Source organism: Topomyia yanbarensis, chromosome 2 (genome assembly GCF_030247195.1).
Source record: "Topomyia yanbarensis strain Yona2022 chromosome 2, ASM3024719v1, whole genome shotgun sequence".
In the NCBI taxonomy this organism is placed as follows: Eukaryota; Metazoa; Arthropoda; class Insecta; order Diptera; family Culicidae; genus Topomyia; species Topomyia yanbarensis.
The window spans coordinates 193,664,316-193,685,113 of NC_080671.1; the positions used below are offsets into that span (position 1 = coordinate 193,664,316).

At 37.3% G+C, this 20,798-nt stretch overlaps 1 protein-coding gene across 9 annotated transcripts in view; it reads right to left on the bottom strand.

Annotated features, from left to right (window-relative positions):
- Positions 1-20,798, bottom strand: part of LOC131682538 (lachesin-like) — a 236,922-nt gene that overhangs the window by 124,288 nt on the left and 91,836 nt on the right. For all 9 annotated transcript variants that reach the window (XM_058964092.1, XM_058964095.1, XM_058964091.1 and 6 more), the window contains exons 4-6: positions 15,331-15,547; positions 6,243-6,401; positions 5,295-5,423 (exon numbers count right to left, since the gene is read on the bottom strand). In XM_058964092.1, coding sequence (XP_058820075.1) covers positions 5,295-5,423; positions 6,243-6,401; positions 15,331-15,547 — 505 coding nt within the window. The remainder of the gene's footprint in view (positions 1-5,294; positions 5,424-6,242; positions 6,402-15,330; positions 15,548-20,798) is intronic.

A 20,798-nucleotide genomic window follows, 5' to 3' on the forward strand; every position in this document is an offset into this window, starting at 1 on the left:
TTGGACGAACAATAGACGCACGCGGAAATTCTTCCAAATTCGTTTGGTTTGATTGATTAATTACATTCTTTGGATTGTTTTTAAGTCGTATCATTAGTTCATCTCTAAGTTCTCCAAATTAATCAAAATTCACAGTTGAGAATGTCATCGAAAACGATTCATAATTCCTCGATTGCCAAGACGAATCAGGAGAAATGAAACATTTTGTAATTGGATTTGACAGTAAAATTCAATTGTTTTTCAATGATCCAAATTAAATTTTTTCCTTTGAAGTATAAAATGAATAGTTTTTAAAATATGTCGTAAAAATAATGGTGCTAAATTATATTGGACACAGCTTATAGATTTTATTTCTTAGTAACAGTATGTTTTATCATATTTGAATGACCAAAATGTAAAAAATCAAGTAGCGATAGGTCGAATACAGATTATATTCGGATTTCTTTTCAAATCATTGTCAAGTCTATGGAAATTAGAGCAATAAAATGTTTATCATGTTTCTCTATTGTAGAGTAATCAATAAAACTCGAACGTTCTGACAGAGAGATGTTCGTAATAATGACATTGCTAAGCATTCGTTCAGAAAATAAATCTAGTTGCGTCCTTCTCAAATGGTAAAAGTCATAGTTTTAATTCACTTTTTAATGCAGACTGCAGACTTTATCAATTATTTTTTGAAGTGCGGTTGCGGTAATACCGCGCGGTAAAAAAATTAAGTGTGTATGTGTAGTGTCCTTTAACGGTACTTTGTATTTTTGCAAACAGGGACAATTTTCCAAAAAAAACCGGTCACCTGAATATTTTTTTACAAAAGATTCATAACGTTGATATGAAAAGTAACAAAAAAGCACTGCAGTTAAATAACGAACAAAACAAAAAAAATTGAGATCGATTGAAAGCTTTTTCGGCAATCGTAGTCACAGCAAAGACATGATTTCGAGATAATCGCGCGCAAAGCTTCAAGTATATACCAGGACCCTCGTAAGGGAACAGTGAAATACGCTATAACTTTGCTTCTACTGGTTGGATCTTAATAATAATTTGGAAAAACATTCTTAAGAACCTATAATGCCACTCTTCGCATAATTGTCTCATACGTATAGGGAATTCCATTGCACATCGAGCAGTTATGCGTATAATGATAAGAAAGATAAAAGAATAAATATTTTATCGATTTTTTGACCGACCTCTACATATATAACCCTTAATATAAGAGACCAAAAAATATAATTGTTTCATACATGATTTACAAACATAATATCAGATGATACTTCTAAAATGACTTGGAAAACGTATGCTTCACATATTAATTGATGTATCAGTTGCATCTGCTGCAAAACCGAAAGCAAATAAATTTTTAATCCTGTGCAAATACGAAAAAATAGAGTTTCCAAATGTAGTGAGAAGCCTTGGGGTTCCTGATTTTTCTAGCATTTAAAGCATTTTTCTAGTAATGTTATTTAGTAAAACAATAAAACAATATAACGGATGGTTTGTTCGTTTTTGCACGTTTTAGAGTTGTTGACCTTGGAAAATAAGCTATTTTCAATCGAAAATCGTGAATAGATCTATAAATACAAGCGCTAGTAAGTTAACGCATCATTTGTTTAATACTTGGTCACTGAAAATATAACCTGCATTAGTCAAATCTTTTCTCTATTGCTAATTCTGTGATATTGTAGCATGATAGAAGTCGTGAAATTGCGCGTGGACGTACGGGGGCGAAATCATAGAGCAAGCGGGGGCGAAGATTAAATTCAGGGGGCGAAAATTGAAACACATCTTGATTCAGAGTAGGGTAAGGTGGGGCAAATCCGACCGTTAGGTAAACCCGACCCCCCTCTGCTATCGCTATTCGGAAGCACTAAGCGAACTAATATCACTGTTGTCGTGTAGAGCATCGAAAATAATCATAATGGTGGCACGACAGCATTTTATTAGTCTACATTGAGATGCTCAAACGACAATAAGTGTGTTTTTACAACTTTTGATTTGATTTTTGTGCATCATTAGCTACATGATATTTCTGAATGTTAAAGTGATTGTATAAAAAAATGTAAGTAGATTTAGATTCTTTGATTAAAGTCCTATAAAGTGCATAGATGAATTCACTCCAACTTTTTTCATATTTTTTTTATTTGCATCGTAATGAAAAATGACGCGGTAGGGCAAATCCGACCTCCAAATGGTGGGGTAAATCCGACCGCTTTTTTGCTAAGAAATTTTTTTTTATCAAATTGAAATATATTTTTATTGTGATTATTTATTATTTTTTGCACAATGGTTCATAATTACAAACGAAAGACACAAAAACGTGATGAATATAGTATTCGTCGAACAATTCCTCCGATGCATGTGCAATATCTCTACGTGCTCTGCTCGTGATCTTGACATTCCAAGATTGACACTGAGTTCCATTTTCTTCATGTTACAATTCAATAACATAACATTTATTGATTTATCATCGAAAAACTATAAAATTTGGGTAATATCTGTACTAAATCAACCAAAAACATAAGCGGTCGGGTTTACCCCACCATTTTTGAAAACAGCAAAAATGAACGTTTTCGTAAAACTCTCAAAATTTTCTTAAAACATTGAGCTATTTATAGAAAGTTGCCGAGAAGTCTAACCTTTAATTTGGTATATAAAACTACTTGATCCGATGTAAAATGAGCATATTACAGCCAAAACCATTTACTAGGTCGGATTTGCCCCACCTTACCCTATTGTTATTTTTACGTTAATTTAATGTTTTAAATAACTTTTATTCAGGATTATTGGATGTTATATGATACGTGCTGAGAATGATAAATTCAAATTAGTTATATCAGTTCAACATTGTTCAAATTTCACGTTTTTCTGCAAACAAATGTTTTAGGAGGGCGAACTAAAGTACATTTACCCTATCTTAAAATAAATTTTAAAGCAAAGCTTCCGCAAAATGGTACTTTTACTAAGAAATGGTGGATATTGGAAATTCGATCAGGAGAAGAACCTAAAGCATGAAGCGTGCAAAAAAAGTTTGGAGTAAATTTATAATTGTTTAAATATTATGTATTCTCCACTGGGGACCTCGTTTATTAACTGATTAGAAAAACGAATGGGAGTATTTGGATAAAAAGTGCGGAACTAACCAGATTAAAATAAGGATGATCTTAGGTGCTACTATTTAGAAGAATGGGATAAAATTTAAGTTGAATACACACAAATACTAGTGGTCAGCATTCCAATACGATTGAAAACTGTAATTACAAACAAAAGCTATGTTTATTACAGAAATTTCAATTGATTTTTAAAAAAATATGTGTTCTGTATGAATATGAGATTGAGTGTATATTTGACTATCTTTAGAATAATGATTATTTTTGAAAAAATGAGCATTTGTGGTACAAAAAGAATTATTTTATCTTCCCTATTCTGTCTAATAAACTATTTCTACATAAATAATATGTCTCGCAAACTAATTTTTTACTTGTAAAATGCACATAAGAATTCCGCATAGCGGTATACCAAAACGAGATTGTGTCACTGTACCTAGGGAAAAACAAAAAAGAGGACGTTCTACCAGAAATCCTCATAAACACAAAAATCACCAAACATGTAACAGCGAAAATCAAAGCGCTAGTGACGACTACATGGCCAAAAAACAACATAGTGACGACTACATGGCCAACATTTACATCGCTGTATCAGACAATTCTAATGAAATTCATTTTCGCAATCACAGTAACTATCTTCACTTCAAAAACGTGTTGCTCTTTCAACTTTAAGCACAACTAGTTTCATTTCAAAGGGAATTTAATAAACAAATTTGACTCTAACTATGTTTCATTATTACAAATATACCTTAAGTGGGTTGATAGCAAATTCTATTTTCAAAAACATTTTCTGTAAAATCAGGTGAAACAGTTCGGAATGGTTACTTATTATGCATTTTATTGGGAATCATCTCTACTTTTCGAATTTCACGGTTTCGCTTTGCTTCTTTTTGGCGGGAGTGGTTTATAAACGACATTTTTAACTATTTGCTGATATGGAGAAGCATGGTGACTCGTTCAAAATAACTGAATAAAATGTAAACGAACACTTTTTGTAGAGATTGAAAGTAATTTTATCCAATTATTATGTTGCTATCGATACAGATAATCAGTTGGAAAAGATTTATAAAAAAAATGGTATTATGCCAATAATAAAGGTTCAGCACCCCAAAATTACCTTAACATGTAATTTTCAGCCATCTGACGTTTTTGGTTTTGTCCGAATTTTGTTCGTAGACCCGCCACTGTGTACCGATGTGACGAATTCAAAATGTTAATTAGGTAATCCATGAGACGTTCCTGATAAGCTGATTATTTCTTGTTAACTTTTTCTAACGTTACTCCGAGGGGTGCGACGTCCGACAATATCGTTGATTCGATCCAACATCAAACGAATCGGGCTAGCGAAAGACATTTGTCGGACGAGTTTTTCTGTTCGCAGACTTGTTGACAGAACCCACCGCCGAACCGTCAAACAAACGTCTGATGGATTGCCTAATTCTAATTGACTAAGACAAATCAATAGGCCATTCAAAGTATGGATGTCAGTTTGTTTGTTCTTCCATTGTACAATTCAGGATGAATTTCCAAAAAAAACATCGTGTAACATTTCATCAGTAATGGCCTTTTAAAATCGAATGAAAATTTGAAAAGAAAAGCAGATTGTAACGATTTGATGGTTGAGAAATTGGTTCTTGGTTTCGATCATTGTATCTATTTTTCTGTATAACCACTTTGACAATTTCTACTAAAATTTAGAAATAAACAAGAAGGGTGTATCAGATATTGAATATTCGAGTTGAATATTCGAGTTCATTAGTCACAATGTTTGTTATTCTGTGTTTTTATCCTCCTCTCCATAATTAGACAACTGTTTATAGATGTAATGTTTTGTGAAACTGTGATACCATAATCACCCTTGAGGAAAGGTGACATATTTAACGACTTCCTGGTAGATTCATTCTGCGAAAGCAACTGGTTCATTATAATCCCTTCATTTCCATATTCTTCTCGGACCTAGCAAAAGTGCTGTTGTGTTGAAACAGAACCCTTTCTCGCACTAGTTAGCACAACATCCACCCAAGAGAAGAGCAGTACCCCTTCTGCGCTGCTACCGGGTAATTTGAATGTGATGCAAATGAATTTAATTTAAATTGCCGGAGAAATTATACCGAACAAGGAAAAAAATCCTCCAGTTGCGACGAAAAGCAAAAAAAAATATTTCCACTACTACTACCGTGATGTTGTACTTACAGTCAACGCTGACTTTAATCCGTTTCGATACCGTCGGCGGGACGCCGTTGGATGCAATGCAGAGGTACGCGCCCATGTCCAGGCGGGAGATTTTCGATATCTCCACCGATTCGCCATCCCACTCGAGCACTGCAATTACCGGAGAGACGACATGAAGAAAATAAGGAAAATTTATTAATGCGGACAGTGTGGTCTGGGCCAGGACGTTTCAGACGTTTGTGGTCTAAGGCGAAGCAATTGCTCGGAGTACAACGATTCACGATTGGGAGCAGCCGTTTTGCTTCAGAGCATCTTGAGTACGATAGGTTTACGATTGGCAGGGTTTCGGGAATAGTCATGAACATCTTAAAGAATGGATCCATGGTCAAAAGGTTTCTCTAATTTACAGTGCTCATTTAACTTTTTTACAATCAATCTTCTGATGTACGTACAATTGTTTTAGGTGAGGCTGAATTGTTAGGTTTCGTAGTGCAGTGTTGATATTTTATCTGGGTGTCAGTACGCATTCTAGTAGCATTGGTTTGTGTACGTTTATTTAATTTGTAATTTATAGTTTTATTGCGTACGAAAATCTGTTAGTTTACACTGTACATCATGTCAAGGAAAGGTAGTTTTGGTTAGAGTTAACAACATTAGGAGCGAATAAAATTTTCAAATTAGCTTACACTAAAACTATTTTATTTTTTTTGCTGGCATGCTAAAACCAGTTTACTGACAAACAGGTATGATGTAAACGGATCACAACTTACTGTTTACTGTTTTTAGTTCGTATAAGGAAAACAATGCAACACGACGATGTTTGCAAGCACTGATAGCCGAAAAGAAGAGATTTTTTAAGCATAGCATGAAATGAATTATGGCAAAAAAACTCCCGCTCTCCCCTTGAGAGCTGAACGGGATAGTACGTACTATGACCCCGAATGCTGGCGCCAAACCATCGATACTTACCACTTAAAGACTTATTAATAGCTATTTTAGAATTATCGTCCCGCTTCCACTTGACCATCGGGTGGGGACTTCCCGTAGCGCGACATTTCAACGTCACGTTGGATCCTTCCCGGACGATGACGTCGCTCGAGCTGAGCGAGTCGTCGATGTTTGGTGGTACTGTAGAGAATAGAAATAAAAAGTACGCGAATCAAGAAAAATGAATTGAGAAAATTTCCGGTACACCGGTGTCTGGTATAAGGATATGGTGGACGGGAAACAAAAAATAAATAAATGTTTATTTGGAAATTGTTTTTCCGCCTTCGATTTTACGTTTCTTGGGGTTTCGTGTTTGACGCGTCAGCTTGGATTGCTGTAGACGGCTTCCTTCGATCACTCCACCGACTGCCCAAGTGAGCTGCTATCAACGTTGTAGTCAGCGAACAATGAATGGCTTCTCTCGTTTCAGATATTTATGTCTCGGCTGATGGCAATGATCCTAATGTGATTTGAATTTAAATTGAGTTCGTCCGCCACACCCGAGCAGGATGTGAGCACTATGTCGATAGGCTGTTGCTGATGAGTTAAGAGGGGTGGCAAAGATCGATATATAATTCTGTTGGCTAGATTTTACTGCCTGTATATTAGTTATGTCTATTGTTGTGGATTTTGTTTTCACGTACAGTATAGTTGGGTAAGGTCGCCAAATTCCTTTAAATTGCACAGTGTTTTTTCATCAATTTACTCGCCATTTGTAATCTGCTTCGTCAGCTTTACATGTCAAATGCTGATTGCCATGGCGACCGCAGTTTGTGAATTAAAGCATCATTATCTAGAATCTTTAACTAACGATTCATTTTCGAGTGCTCGGTTTAGACACAAGTGTTTTATTCAGTTGAACTTTTCAGTCCGTGCAGTGTATAGCGACAAAGAATAGTGCTAATCCGCGTTCAAGGTTCTTATACATTCTCCGCCTCTTCGAGGTTTTGGGCTTTTATTTTCTTTTGTGCGTGTGTTAACTGTTAGACTAGGAGAGCAGTAGCAGTCTTTTGTTTCGTGAGGTGCCTGGATACCGCTATCCAAGATAAATTTCTCTATTTATTCGTTTTCGAGCGCTCGGTCGAGACATAAGTGTTTTGTTTCGAGTCCGTGCAGTGTACACGCATTAGAATCAGGCCTTTTGAAACAATGAAATGTTTAGTTGACTTTCAAACTTGACGAATGACTGTTTCAAACTGAAATGGGCGTTTCTCGAAAGCACGTATTTGGTTTAATTCAACAAATACTTCTGTTTGAATTTTAAATAGAAACATTGTTGAAACAAAATAAAATTTGTTAGATCTAACTGTTCCCTTTGTTAAAAACTAACACAATTTTTGTTCGATTTCAATTAAATTTGTGTTGTTCTCTCTTTGTTTGATACTAAACATTTTTGTTGGTTTCTTCGAACCTGTTTGTTACATTAAACTTATCATGATTTTGTTGTCTCAAACAAAATATTTGTTGAAACTATTGAAAAGCCAACAAATGAATTTGTTGGTAATTTCAAGCAACAGTATTGATAAAGTCAAACGTGAATCTTATTGCCACTATATCAAACGGGAAAATTGTTAATTAACCGTTATGTGTCTAATGGGTACCTTTTTAGGTTTCAATTAATGAAATTCTCATGTTTTATCCTTAGCTGGAAATTGAAACTTTGTGACATCATCAGGCCGACGTGGATACCCGGGTACCCACAAAACTGAAATGCCAATAACTGAAGTAATTTTTAACCGATTTTGATACTTTTAAGTGTTTTGGATTCAGGAACTCATCCACTTTTAGACTTGGTGAAAATAAATATGGTTACTTGATTCGGTTCCTGGGAATCGGGATTTCCAGAAGTTTGTTCCGGTGTTGGGATACTGTTTGTGAATTTCAATGAAATAATAGCAATATGGGTATCAAAATTCTTGGAATTACATCAGAAGGCTGTATCTCGCGGTTCTGGAACCATTTGGTGATTTGACCCCGGAACGGACATTCCGGAGCAGGTTCCCCTGGGGCCATGAGTGACCATTTCATTCCAATTACGCTTTTCAAATTGCCATAGAGTCCCTTAACAATAATTAACAGACCTGCGAGACAATTTGAAGAGTTTTGATACTCATATTGCGAGGACATTATTAAAATTTACAAATCATACCCTATTACTAGGACACTACTCCGGAAAATTCGGATTACCAAGAACCAGATTCGCTCATCCGGTTTTATTTTACAGAATCAAAAAGTGGACGAGTTTCTGAATCCAAAACATCTGAAAATGTCCAAATCGGTTAAAGCAAACCAAAGTTATGAGCATTTCAATTTGGGGGTACCCGAGTACTTTCGTTGGCCTGTTAAAGGTGTTTTTGTTGGACACATAACTGTTAAAACCAAAATTTGTTTATTCTCACGGATTTTTTCTGCGTGTTCATTTTATTTAAGACTCCAGAAAAGTGTATAGCGACAAATAATTGTGCTAATCCGCGTTCAAGGTTATCCTACGCACTCTTCGCCTCGTCGAGGTTTCAGTTTTTCCATTCTTTTGTGTTTCTGTTTCTGAGTACTGCTTTCCAGCCAGTGACCAGTGCAGCAGAGTTTTTCTAGTAAGCCGTCCGGATACGGTTACATACACGAGTTAAGTATTATTTTAAGTTTCCTCTTCTTAGTTCTTCTACTAACGTGCACTGGACAATAGGCCCTTGCAAAAATGACTACCTTTGAAGAGGGTTCATCTCAAGGTGACATAGACGTCGAAACAAAATCGGCTCCCCGGTTCAAAGTATATCCAAGCTCGACCACCGGGCCCTTCGTGATCTTCTTGCGGACCACGAACAAAAAGTGTTTGAATCTGTTGCAGATTTCTCGGGTTCTGGCGGATCGGTATTCGACCGTGACAGAGACGAAAATTCTCCCTGATAAGCTTCGGGTGGTTATAAATAGTTTAAATTAAGCAAATGATATTGCTGGTTACGGGCCTTTTACGAAGGAGTACAGAGTGTATATTCCAGCTAACAGGGTTGAAGCCTGTGGGGTAGATTTCGATTCCAGTCTGAGTTTCGAGAACCTGCTGAAACATGGGACTGGCTGTTTCAAAGACCCATGCTTAAACCAGTGAAAATACTGGAGTCCAAACGTTTGCATTCAGTATCAGTCGCAGCTGACGGGAAGCAAACATACGTCAACTCAGACTCTTATCGGGTGACCTTCGCTGGTTCTGCTCTACCCAACTACCTCCTCTTTTAAAAGGTTCGTCTACCTGTTCGCCTCTTTGTGCCGCGGGTCAGGAGCTGTACTAATTTCAAACAATTGGGACACACAGCCTCCCATTGTAGTAATAAAGCCCGTTGTGGGAAATGCGGTGGGAATCATGCGGATGATTCGTGTGAAAGGGATGTCAAAAAGTGTCTCTACTGTGGGGGAATCCCACATGATCTCCCGTAATATCCCGCGCACAATCTTTTGCAGAAATGCTTAAGATAGCTACGCCATCGGCCTCTACGAACATCTATACCAACTTGTCTACTGACAAAGGCGACTGTGATGAACCCCAGGAGGGCACATCTTCTGCTGTGCCTAGAAGCAATAAAAAAGGAGAAACATTATCTCTCCCAAGCTTCGTCGTAAATGCCAGAAGGTGTCTCCATGGTCCCCTAAAATTACTACTCAAGGAAGTACTGATACAAAACCGACACAAGTCGCTCCCGGTCTCAAAAAAGGAGTTCCCAGTACTTCCAGGAACATCAAAAACCCCAAGTGCTCCCATTATTATGGACCATATTTTTACAGCACTAAATATTTCTGACGCTCCTAAAATCATATTAATAAGGTTTCTTCCCGCAGTAAAAACATTCTTGATGCAGTTCACTGCGAAATGGCCCCTCCTTTCAGCGATTGTATCCTTCGATGGCTAATTGCAGAAGCATTATCCCGAAAATCGATTCTCTTAAAATCTTACTAAATAACATGAAATGCAATGCCCTTGCACTGTGCGAGACATGGCTTACTTCAGAAATAGACCTACACTTCCACGATTTTAATATTTTTCGCTTGGATCGAGAAGACTCTTTCAAAGGAGTACTTTTGTCACGACCATGATTGCGGTGCGCTGAATGATTATTCGACAGTTATAAATCTTATGGCATATTCGTTTTTAACAGTGCACTACACCGGTGTAGTCGGTGCTACACTCATTCAAACTTGGGTGTAATCAGTCTATCTCTTTCTTTGCACTACACCGGTGTAGCACCAAGAAAAAACGAAAACGCCATTATATATATACACGCCACCGAAAAACTACCTAAAATTCAGTACTTTTGACTCAATCTCGTGGTATCGTGCAGGTAGGTAAAATTAGGTAAATCGTGTTGAAGGTAGTTTCCATTTAACTACGACAAAAATAATAACTCAACCTTGAGTTTAATTTACTTAAATTTAAGTTGAATTTACCTAATTTTGAGTATACCCCAAACAACTTATAAGTACCTTACTGCACGGAAGACCTCGGCTGAGTCGAATCTCTCGTTTTGTTTTTGACAACACTAGTAAGTGCGAAAGCGACGCACAGCTCAAAAGTACCTAAATTTAAGTTAAAAAAACTTATTCTGTAGGTTATTTTCTGGTAGCGTGTAGGCTATTTAAATGTAAACAAGTGTTCCTAGTTGGTGAATATATCGTTTGTTGAAGCGATCCGCGTATCGCATAAACTGGTTGCTTTGTTGCTACTCCGACTACACATACATTTTGAAATCGTACACTTATAGCGTACCCAGTTCGTTTTCGGTAGTCCAAGCAGCTATAGTAGCCTCCAGCCGACCTCTCGCAACGATGAAATTTCTTCTACCCTTGTTGAACGTCTACATCCAGTTGAAGATTTCACCTTCGCTTTACAATGCGTGGTAGTGACGCTTGTTGAACTTATTTAGTAAGTTTCTTGATGCTAACATTGTCCCACACGATTGGAGACAAGTGAAGGTCATCGTTATCCAAAAACCAGGAACACCAGCCTCCGACCACAACTCGTATCGACCGATTACAATATTCACCTGCATTCAAAAAAATGATCTTGTTTCGCCTCGCAATTGGATTGAAGCAAATGGTTCACTGTCAGATACACAATTTGGCTTTCGCAAAGGCAAAGGAACGAACGATTGTCTTGCGTTACTCTCAACAGAAATTCAAATAACCTATGCGAGCAAAGTGCAGATGGGCTCAGTATTCTTGGATATTATGGCCGCATCAAAATCATAATTCTTTATGAAAAGCATGGTCTTTCACCGACTCTAAACAACTTTTTGTTAAAAGTGATGTCAGTTAATCTATCGATATCACGAATTAGATACATGGGTCTTCCCCAGGGCTCATGTCATAGCCACCATCTCTACAACTTTTACGTAAATGACATTGACGAATGACTTGTCAATTCCTGCACGCTAAGACAGCTTGCAGCTGACGGTGTGGTCTCTATTACAGGTCCCTAAGCTGTCGATTTGCATTGACCATTGCAAGTTCCCTTGGACAATTTGTCTGCTTGGTCTCTCCAGCTGGGTATCGAGTTTTCCACGGAGAAAACTGAGCTAGTCGTATTTTCAAGGAAACGTGAACCAGCTTAACTACAGCTTCAATTACTGAGTCAAAATGTTGCACAGGCTTTAACTTTCAAATATTTTGGGGTACGGTTCGACTCTAACGGTACCTGGGAATGTCACATCATTAGGTATCTGAAACAGAAGTGCCAACAAAGGATCAACTTTTTCCGTACAATAACTGGAACATGGTGGGGTGCCCACCCAGGAGACCTGATCAATCTGTACCAAACAACGATATTGTCGGTGTTGGAGTACGGGAGTTTCTGTTTCCGCTCCGCTGCAAACATGCATTTCATTAAACTTGATCGAATCCAATATTGTTGCTTGCGAATTGCTTTGGATTGCATGCACTCGCCACATACGATGAGTCTAGAAATGCTGGCGGGCGTCCTTCCGCTCAAAACCCGAATTTGGGACCTCTCATATCGATTGCTCATCCGATGCGATATCATGAATCCGTTAGTAATTGCAAATTTCGAAAGGCTTGTCGAGCTTAATTCTCAAACCTGATTTATGTCCTTGTACATCGATTACATGGCACAAAATATCAATCCTTCTTCATATTATCTCAACCGTGTCAATCTCTTTGATGCTTCTGATTCAACTGTATTCTTCGACACATCCATGAAAGACGAGATTCGTGAAATCCCGGATCACATACGTTCCAAGCATCTTTCATAGTAAATTTCGAGAAGTCGACTGCAGCAAGATGTTTTACACCGACGGGTCAAGCCTCGACGGCTCCACTGGCTTCGGTATATTCAATTAAAATCTCACCGTCTCATTCGAACTCAATTATGGTGCTTCAGTTTACGTCGCAGAACTTGCTGCTATTCAGTATATCCTTAGGATTATTGATACTTTGCCCACTGATCATTACCTTATTGTCTCGGATAGCCTCAGCTCAATCGAAGCTCTCCGTTCAATGAAACCTAGACAGCACATTCCTTATTTTTTGAAGAAAATTTAGGAGCGCCTGCGTGCTTTGTCTGTAAGATCGTACAAGATTACCTTAGAGGGAACCACTTGCTCCATTCCAGGTAATGAAGAAGCGGACTCTTTAGCTAAGACGGGTGCTTTAGAAGGTGGCTCGAGGAAGACCGCCCGGCGTTGCAATACATGATGCATCCAGATGAACACTATAAAACAAAGAAAAAATGCCACCTTTAAGCTAACGTAAACGTGCCTTATCAAAGAAACGAATTGAATAAAAAATGAACTGGAAATGTATCGCGAATGCAGCTGGAAGCTAAAGCTCTGCTCGACAGACAACCTGGATGAGGTTATCGACTCAGGGATACACCCCGTACTCGCTGGTTGTGTGCATTTGAGCAAGGTATGAGCGCAATTAGCGTTACTGGAGATTGCAGAATGACACACGATCTAAGTACTCTAAGAAATCTAAAATATATTCCGTCACGATTTGGAGCACCCACATGATTATGTGCATTGGTCGAAGGCCATAATAGCTCTCTTGATTTTGAAAGTGATGTGCGCAAACTAATCGAGTTTTAAGTCTAGAATTACCTCAACTTACTTAACTTCATTTGTGACAATAATTTTAGAGTCAAAGACATGCTACAGGCGAGTTCTGGGCTCAATTCTTCGTTCCATGGAAAGAATCATACGTATATTAGTTTGAATGAGTGATAATGCAACATGAAGACACTATTGCTCAAAAACATATAAGGCTTGCTGCGTCAATTCAAAAAGTGTGTGAAGGGGATTATCTACTTTTGTGGCTCGAAATTAAGCTGATCTTGACTTTTTATTTTTTTATGTTCAAGCTTTATGTTTTTTGAGTCTTAAATTTTAATTTTGAAGACCAGAAACGATGAAAATGACGTAAAAATTGATAAGTTTCACAAATCGTTGCTGAAATTTAACGTTTCGCGAAATAAAAAAATCTGTCACATGAAAACATTGCGATATGTTTAACGAATAATTAATTATTGTTTTGGTATCGGATCAACAATTTTATGAAAAATCTTACTCGTCACCAGTTTCAATATCGATGTAATCAATTACGTTTCAAGGTCGTCAATGTTTTTTTCTGGTCGTCAAAATTAAAATTCAAAACTCAAAACATTTAACTTCAAAATGAAAAATACGAATTTGGAATCTTCATTTCGGGCCTCGAGAGCAGAGGATCCCCTAAATACCAGTGAGCATTAATTAATAATCATCAGTGAAACCATATGCTTGAAATCAGAGCTCCTTGAGAAACCTAAACAAGCCATTTGTGACAAGATTTCGTAAAACTGGTGATAGCATTTCAACCTGAGGATATCGGCAGACACTCAGTATCGTAATCTCTACTAGTCCTAACAATAAGAAAAAATGTCGGTTGCTAGGCATTGCGTGTATCCAGTTCGTGATATATGATGGTACTCCGTGGCCTGGTGTTGTTTCTAAATTGGAATCGAAAAACACGTTGTCAGTTAGCTACATAGAGGCATTCAAGCTTAATAGTTTTAACAGTTAGGAAAACAGGGCGGTAGTGTACATCCCCCGATAATTTACATTACATGAAATGCGTGCTCGTCCAAGCTAATATCCCGAATGTAGTGGTCTAGTAAGTGTTCCACTGATTTGAGAAGGTTGGTTAGACTAATCGGTCTAACGCTCTTCGCCTCATTATAGGTCAAATAATTTTATAAATATTCCCCGCCACGCTATTGAAAGATTGCAAGATTAGAAGTGATTCTTTATTTATTCAAAATATGTTACACGCTGGTAGATTACTTCTAGTGAACGGTTTGCGCGCCTATGGAATATATCCAATTAGTCATGTTTTCATCTAACTCAACGATTACTTGTATGTTTAGCATATGTTGGAAATTTGTTATTTACATTCTGAAATGTCCATTTTTTATCTTTTCCGAATTCTGGTATTATCTTGAATTGAAGGCGCCAAACTCCTTTCAAGTATATTCTTCTTCAAATGGTACTAATAATATACATACCATAACTGAAATATGACCAACCGTTTCATCAGTCTGCAAACCAGATTATTTTGAGACAATTTTTCACCGTTGTACTCTCCAACCTCTAGAATTTCCTAGGGCACGAAATGCAATCGTTCCTAATCTGAAACTGTAGTTGTTAAATTCAATTTCCCTTCCCGTTTGTATCGCGATACAAGATGAACCTGGATAAGCCTTGAAATCGTTAATCTCTCGTTTCCCCAGAGAACACCCGGCGACGAAAGGAAGTTGATCGAAAAGCATATCGATTTCGCACAAGAAAAAAAATAAAACGGAACAATTTGAATCGACGACGTGATTAGGAGAGGAAGTGTCGTTCTGCAATCGGAATTGAATTATCCCGTTCTGCTTCGCTGAGTTAGTTTTTTTCCCGGTGATGATACTAAGAGTTGTTTCATTACGGTTTTTTGTTGCTGTTTGCGACGTTCATGTCTTCTATTCCTATCACGTTCGTTCCGATGGCGGTAAAATGAAACGCTGTCGGTAAATTTTCTGGTTATTCATACTTACCAACCACGTGTAGATAGCCAAACTGTGTCTTGGCCGTTACTGTATTGATTTGGCACATGTAACGTCCCTTGTCCTCCTCCTGGACGTTTGATATGTGTAGGAACCAGGTCTTGTGCTTATCATGTTTGTCGTGTGTCACGCTGATCCGCGGATTGCGCGTTATCACATGGTTATGTACAGTTAGGATGGCGGACTGCTCGAAATGCATCCACGCCACCTGTGGATGAAAAAAAGAAGAAGAATTTTTACAAGCCAAATAATCAAATATAATCAAATCAAATTTGCGAATGTGTCATATTTGATGGTAAGATTTCACGACGATAAAATTTTATTTGCGCTTCCCCTCCTTCTGATGTTTACCGTGGATCTGCGATCCGTATCCCTTTTTTTGCTCTATCGTTGGGAAAGGAGTTCATTGACAAATATGCTCATGGTTTTGCATGGCAGTCAATTTGTATTCTTTCCCCACGTATGAGCGTTTTTGATACACATATTTACGAACATGCCACATACCTTCGTTTGCTGCGGCTTACGTTTAGAAAGAAAGAGCTTTAATGTTGATGGATAGATGTATGTTTTAGGATGCTAGAAAAAATTTAGCGATAGAATCCTGTTTACCTAGCAGTGTAATTTTGTCATGATCCTTAAGATTCTATTGGTGGTAATGTTTAGGGTTCGCAGTATCGACCCTTTTTGGCGAGAATCGGTACTACGGTACTGAAGCCCTCAGTACCGGTAGTACCGGTAAAGTACCGGTACTCAAATATTTTTTTTAAAAATTCGAAAAAAGCTTCAAACTGAATTTTTTTTTTTAAAATTCGTAAAAAGCTTCAAACTGAAATTGAATGCTCAAACTGATGATCTTATTCTCAGATGATTGATTTTTGCTGATCAAAAAACATGTTTATTGTTTTTAATTGCTTCGGAATGGCATAACTCATTTCACAGAAGATATTTTTCGTATGGGGCACCTTCTTTTATTTCGAAATCTAGGCCACTTTGAAATCAGTAACTGCTAAGTTGTGCGACTTTCGTCGACTTGAACAGATGGTAAATGTATGAAACCCTATTAACAACAGTAAATCAAAGCGAGAATGGCAGAAAGACCGAGCAGGTTAATCGCATTTCCTCTTTTGCTGTTCTGAAAATTGGTGTCGACCTTTATGTCGTTTCCCTACTATTCTCCAACGCATATCCAGGCTCTTTGCTTTCCGGTAAACTATGGAGTTCTGCTGAATTTTCAGATCATCAATAATTACAAATCGCCCCATTTGAAGCAGTTCACCAACTCTAAAACTGTTAGCTACTAAATCGCTGTTCGTTCTATTATAGATAAAGATTTAAGAGCAAACCAAATACAGACATGACTTAGACCATAGTCTTATTACGCGCCACCCAGTGAATAATGGAAACCAATCAGAATGTCGCTAATAAAACTATAACTTCTAGAATTATTATGATGATGGCCCCACCTCATTCCCACACAAAGATGTTATCTCAACGATTTATCTAGAAGGCAAATTATTATAATTAAACGTTATCTTGCAGACCGATATTTTGAAACAGATCCCCCTGCAGAGTTAACATATTTGACATAAAAATTGTATAGTACCGAAAATACCGGTACTGGCTTTTGTTCATTACCGGTATTACGGTAACAAAAATGGGTCGGTATTCCCGGGATTTTCGGTACCGGTATTACCGGTACCACAACCCTAGTAATGTTCATTAAAATTTTGTAAATACCACTACAGTGAAAACCTGTTTTTATCAGCCCATTGGTGAATTTTACGCTGATAAAACGGGGACATTGACAAAATTAGGACATATATTTTGCTTTCTTTTTAATAATCCCTAGATAAAGCCTCATAACCTTTTCTGATTAATGTGTTTAAATTTCCCTTAAGGGGGCCCGACAGTGCAAAATTTCGTTTCTTTTTTTATTTTTGCATATTTCGGATCTCTAAGATAAGAGGATTTACTCGAATTCAACTTGGTTCGTCTGCTAAAGCCCATCAAACTACTAACTATCAATTTTCATATAAGGCTGACAAAATCGGGTTAGAAAGCTGATAAAATCGGGGGCTGATAAAATCGGATCTTCACTGTATTGTAATTGAGGAAATGAGACCAAATATAAACTTTTCAAGCTACCAGTCATCGAGGCCTGCCGATCCAAAAAATTCGATATTAATTTCTGGTTTGGTGGTGCCTCTTGTTCTCATTAACCAACCGTCGCACAGAGGAGAACCTGGGGTCGAATCCTGGCCAAAATTATTTTCTGCTGCATATATCCACCTACCAGTGCAAAGGTCAATTTTCTATATCCTTTCGAATACTAGTAATCTCGAGGAGATCTTTGTGAATACATTTGTTTATTTAGTTGTATAAACAAATGATCAGTGAAAAAGGAGAGGGGAAGGAACAACTGTGTTAGTTTTCATAGGGATACATTTTTCCAAACATAGTATTTTAGTGTACCTCAAATTAGTAAAAATTTCAATATTTTCAAATCGCTTGGAACTAGTGGATCGAACAAGCCCGGAAGAGTTCTTATGTTTTTTGGATATCTGGAATCTTGTATTGTAATTCTGCCTGAGAAACTTTGCCGGATTTCGGCATTTAATATAACTTTTTTTCATTCAAGTTTAGAATAAAATGTTTAAAAAACGTATATTTGAAAATTGGTGCAATGCACAGTAAAACCACTATTTTCAGTTAATTTTAGGCTTAAGTTGTACAAATTGCTGTGTACAACTACGTTTGTAATAATATTGTCTTATTTAATCATCATCACTAGAAAGCGATATTGCTGGATATATAATGAAAATTATTTAAATAAAACGCTTAAAATGTCACCATTTTGCATCTATGCTAAAATTCTTTAACAATTTTTGACATACTCCGAATTTTACTACGGTATTCAGTAGGCTTGTAAAAAAAAATATAACGAAACTAAAAATCGAGAAAAAAATATTTTGGTTGCTGGCCAGGAATTTGTTCTAGTTACTCCTCTGTACGTCGGTTCCTAATTCCTATGATTACTCTAAAGATCTGAAATCGTTTGAGAAATTATTGGAAACAGCAATTCAATATTCCGATTATGGCATCTCCATCTTTATATGGTTTTAGGTGACCGCATTAACCAACCTATAATTCCGAGATCAAGAATCAGATCGGAATAAAATTGAATTGCAGTTAGGGGCGGCTCCAGAAAAAAATTCGGGAGGGGTCCGAAATTTCGATTTTAAAATGAACATTGTACACTTCGTAATACGTAAAAAGTTCATTTAATGAATATCAAGTTTGTTGGTCAAGTTTGATTTGGAATGACTTTGAGTTTGAAACCAAAAAAAACCCTGTTTTAATCCACCTAGCGGTGCAATTGTGTCTTTCTCATTTCTCTAAACTATGGCACGGAGGCTGTTTATGTTCAACATAATTGTGGAAATGTCCATTACATTCTTAGTACACTTTGCACTTATACACAATGGCTTGCCAGCCACGAACTTGATGAGCTACGTGTCGACGGTGAAACACTTGAAACAAAAAAATATCATACTTCATTAGCCTAATCAGCATTAGATCAATGTTATCTGCTTGCTAACTCATTTTGTCATGCGGGGGTGGGTATGTGAGGAGGGCGATCGTCCAATGAACGAACGACTCCCCAGCTTAAATTGGTATGCTTTGTGATACAGTGGTGGTTTAAAGATGATGGGGTTGAAAGGGAGGGGTATGAGGGCTGGATGGGGTGGTGGTCTGAGGGGTGATTTAAGGAGATTTTTAAGGGAGGGGAGTGAACAGTAGAGGGGAGTTTAACCCCTCTCCGTAAACCATCAACTACGCCCCTGTTAAAATCCAGAAACCTTATGCGAGTCGAAAAAAAAACCTGGATTAGGTTGACGTTTTTCAGAGTGATTGCATAACCTTTCTATATGAGAAAGGCAAAAATGTGCCAAAATCCAAAAAAGTGAATCGTAGTCAAATTTTTTTTTCGAGTTTGCATCAAATCTCTACGTTTCACGCACCTTGAACACATTTAGCATCAAAAATAAAAATTCTATTTTTATTTTTCCTATAGTTTATATGAGAAATTTCTGTGTGGCCGCACTCTGAAACCCGTAATTCCGGAACCAGAATTCCGATCGATCCAAAATTCAATAGCAGCCGATGGGAAGGTTGCCCCCTTCATTTGAGACTAAGTTTGGGCAAATCGGTCCAGCCATCTCTGAGAAAAATGAGTGACATTATTTGACACATACGCACATACACACACACGCATACACACACACACATACAGACTTTTTCCGATCTCGACGAACTGAGTCGAATGGGATATGACACTCGGCCCTCCGGGCCGGGATTAGGTTGACGTTTTTCAGAGTGATTGCATAACCTTTCTATATGAGAAAGGTAAAAATTAAACAAATTCAAAACTTCTCAACTAGTAAAAGAATTCTGAGGGGGTTTAGACCCCTAGGACCCTCCCCCTTGATCTGCCATTGATTGCAGTCATTTAGAGTACAGTACCTATCATTTGAAATTAAGTTCATAAGTGTAGGTCTAATCACCGAGAAATCGCTGTAGCATTAATAGGGATCTTTACCCGATCAGAAAGAAATAACAAAATTATTACAGACTGAGTTACCTTGCTATGATAACAAGTTGTGTTATAAATTTGGTCTCGTTAGTTGGTAAAATAACAGAAAACATAACAGAAATTCTTCTAGTATATATCAAAAATATGACAACCTCTGATAGGCTTCTATCAGAATTATAACAAAATTTGTTAGGTTCTCCCACGGCCAATATAGCTTTCATTACCTATTGTATAGTATCAACGAATTTAGCGTGCAGGTCTAAAAATAGAATAAAATAGAAAAATATAGCATACATTAAGGCGCTTTTCGGTTGGAAGCAAAAAGCTTCATGTAGCAAAAGCTTTCTATAGTTTTGTCAAATGATTGCATACATGCTGGCTGATTGTTATTATGAATAGAATATATGACACGCTGATTGTTATTAGTGGATATAGCGATTTGAACCTGGGTATTCTGAGTTTTATGAGGATGTTTCCTGCATGAACCAACGACGTTGCTTTCGACCGATGTTTAATGTTAGCATAATATTCTACGCATTCGTCAAGGGCAAACGATGCAGAAGATGTTTCCAGAACGCACACATTCATCTTTGCCAAAGCCAAAGGACTGTTTGTTTTCCTTGTATAATACGCTTTGTTGCGATTTTTAGGAATAATGTCGATGCGATATGGTAACATTTAGCGGATAATTTACCTACATTATTTTACGGAGAACACGACAAATGTTACTTATGATTCCTAATAGATTCAAAGAAACAAATACCAAAGTTTTGAGGCTTGCATTTTGAGATTTCAAGTAAAGTCGCTGTTCACGCCGAAGTGAACATAGTATCGGAAAATTATTTTGACCGCTAAAATCGACACC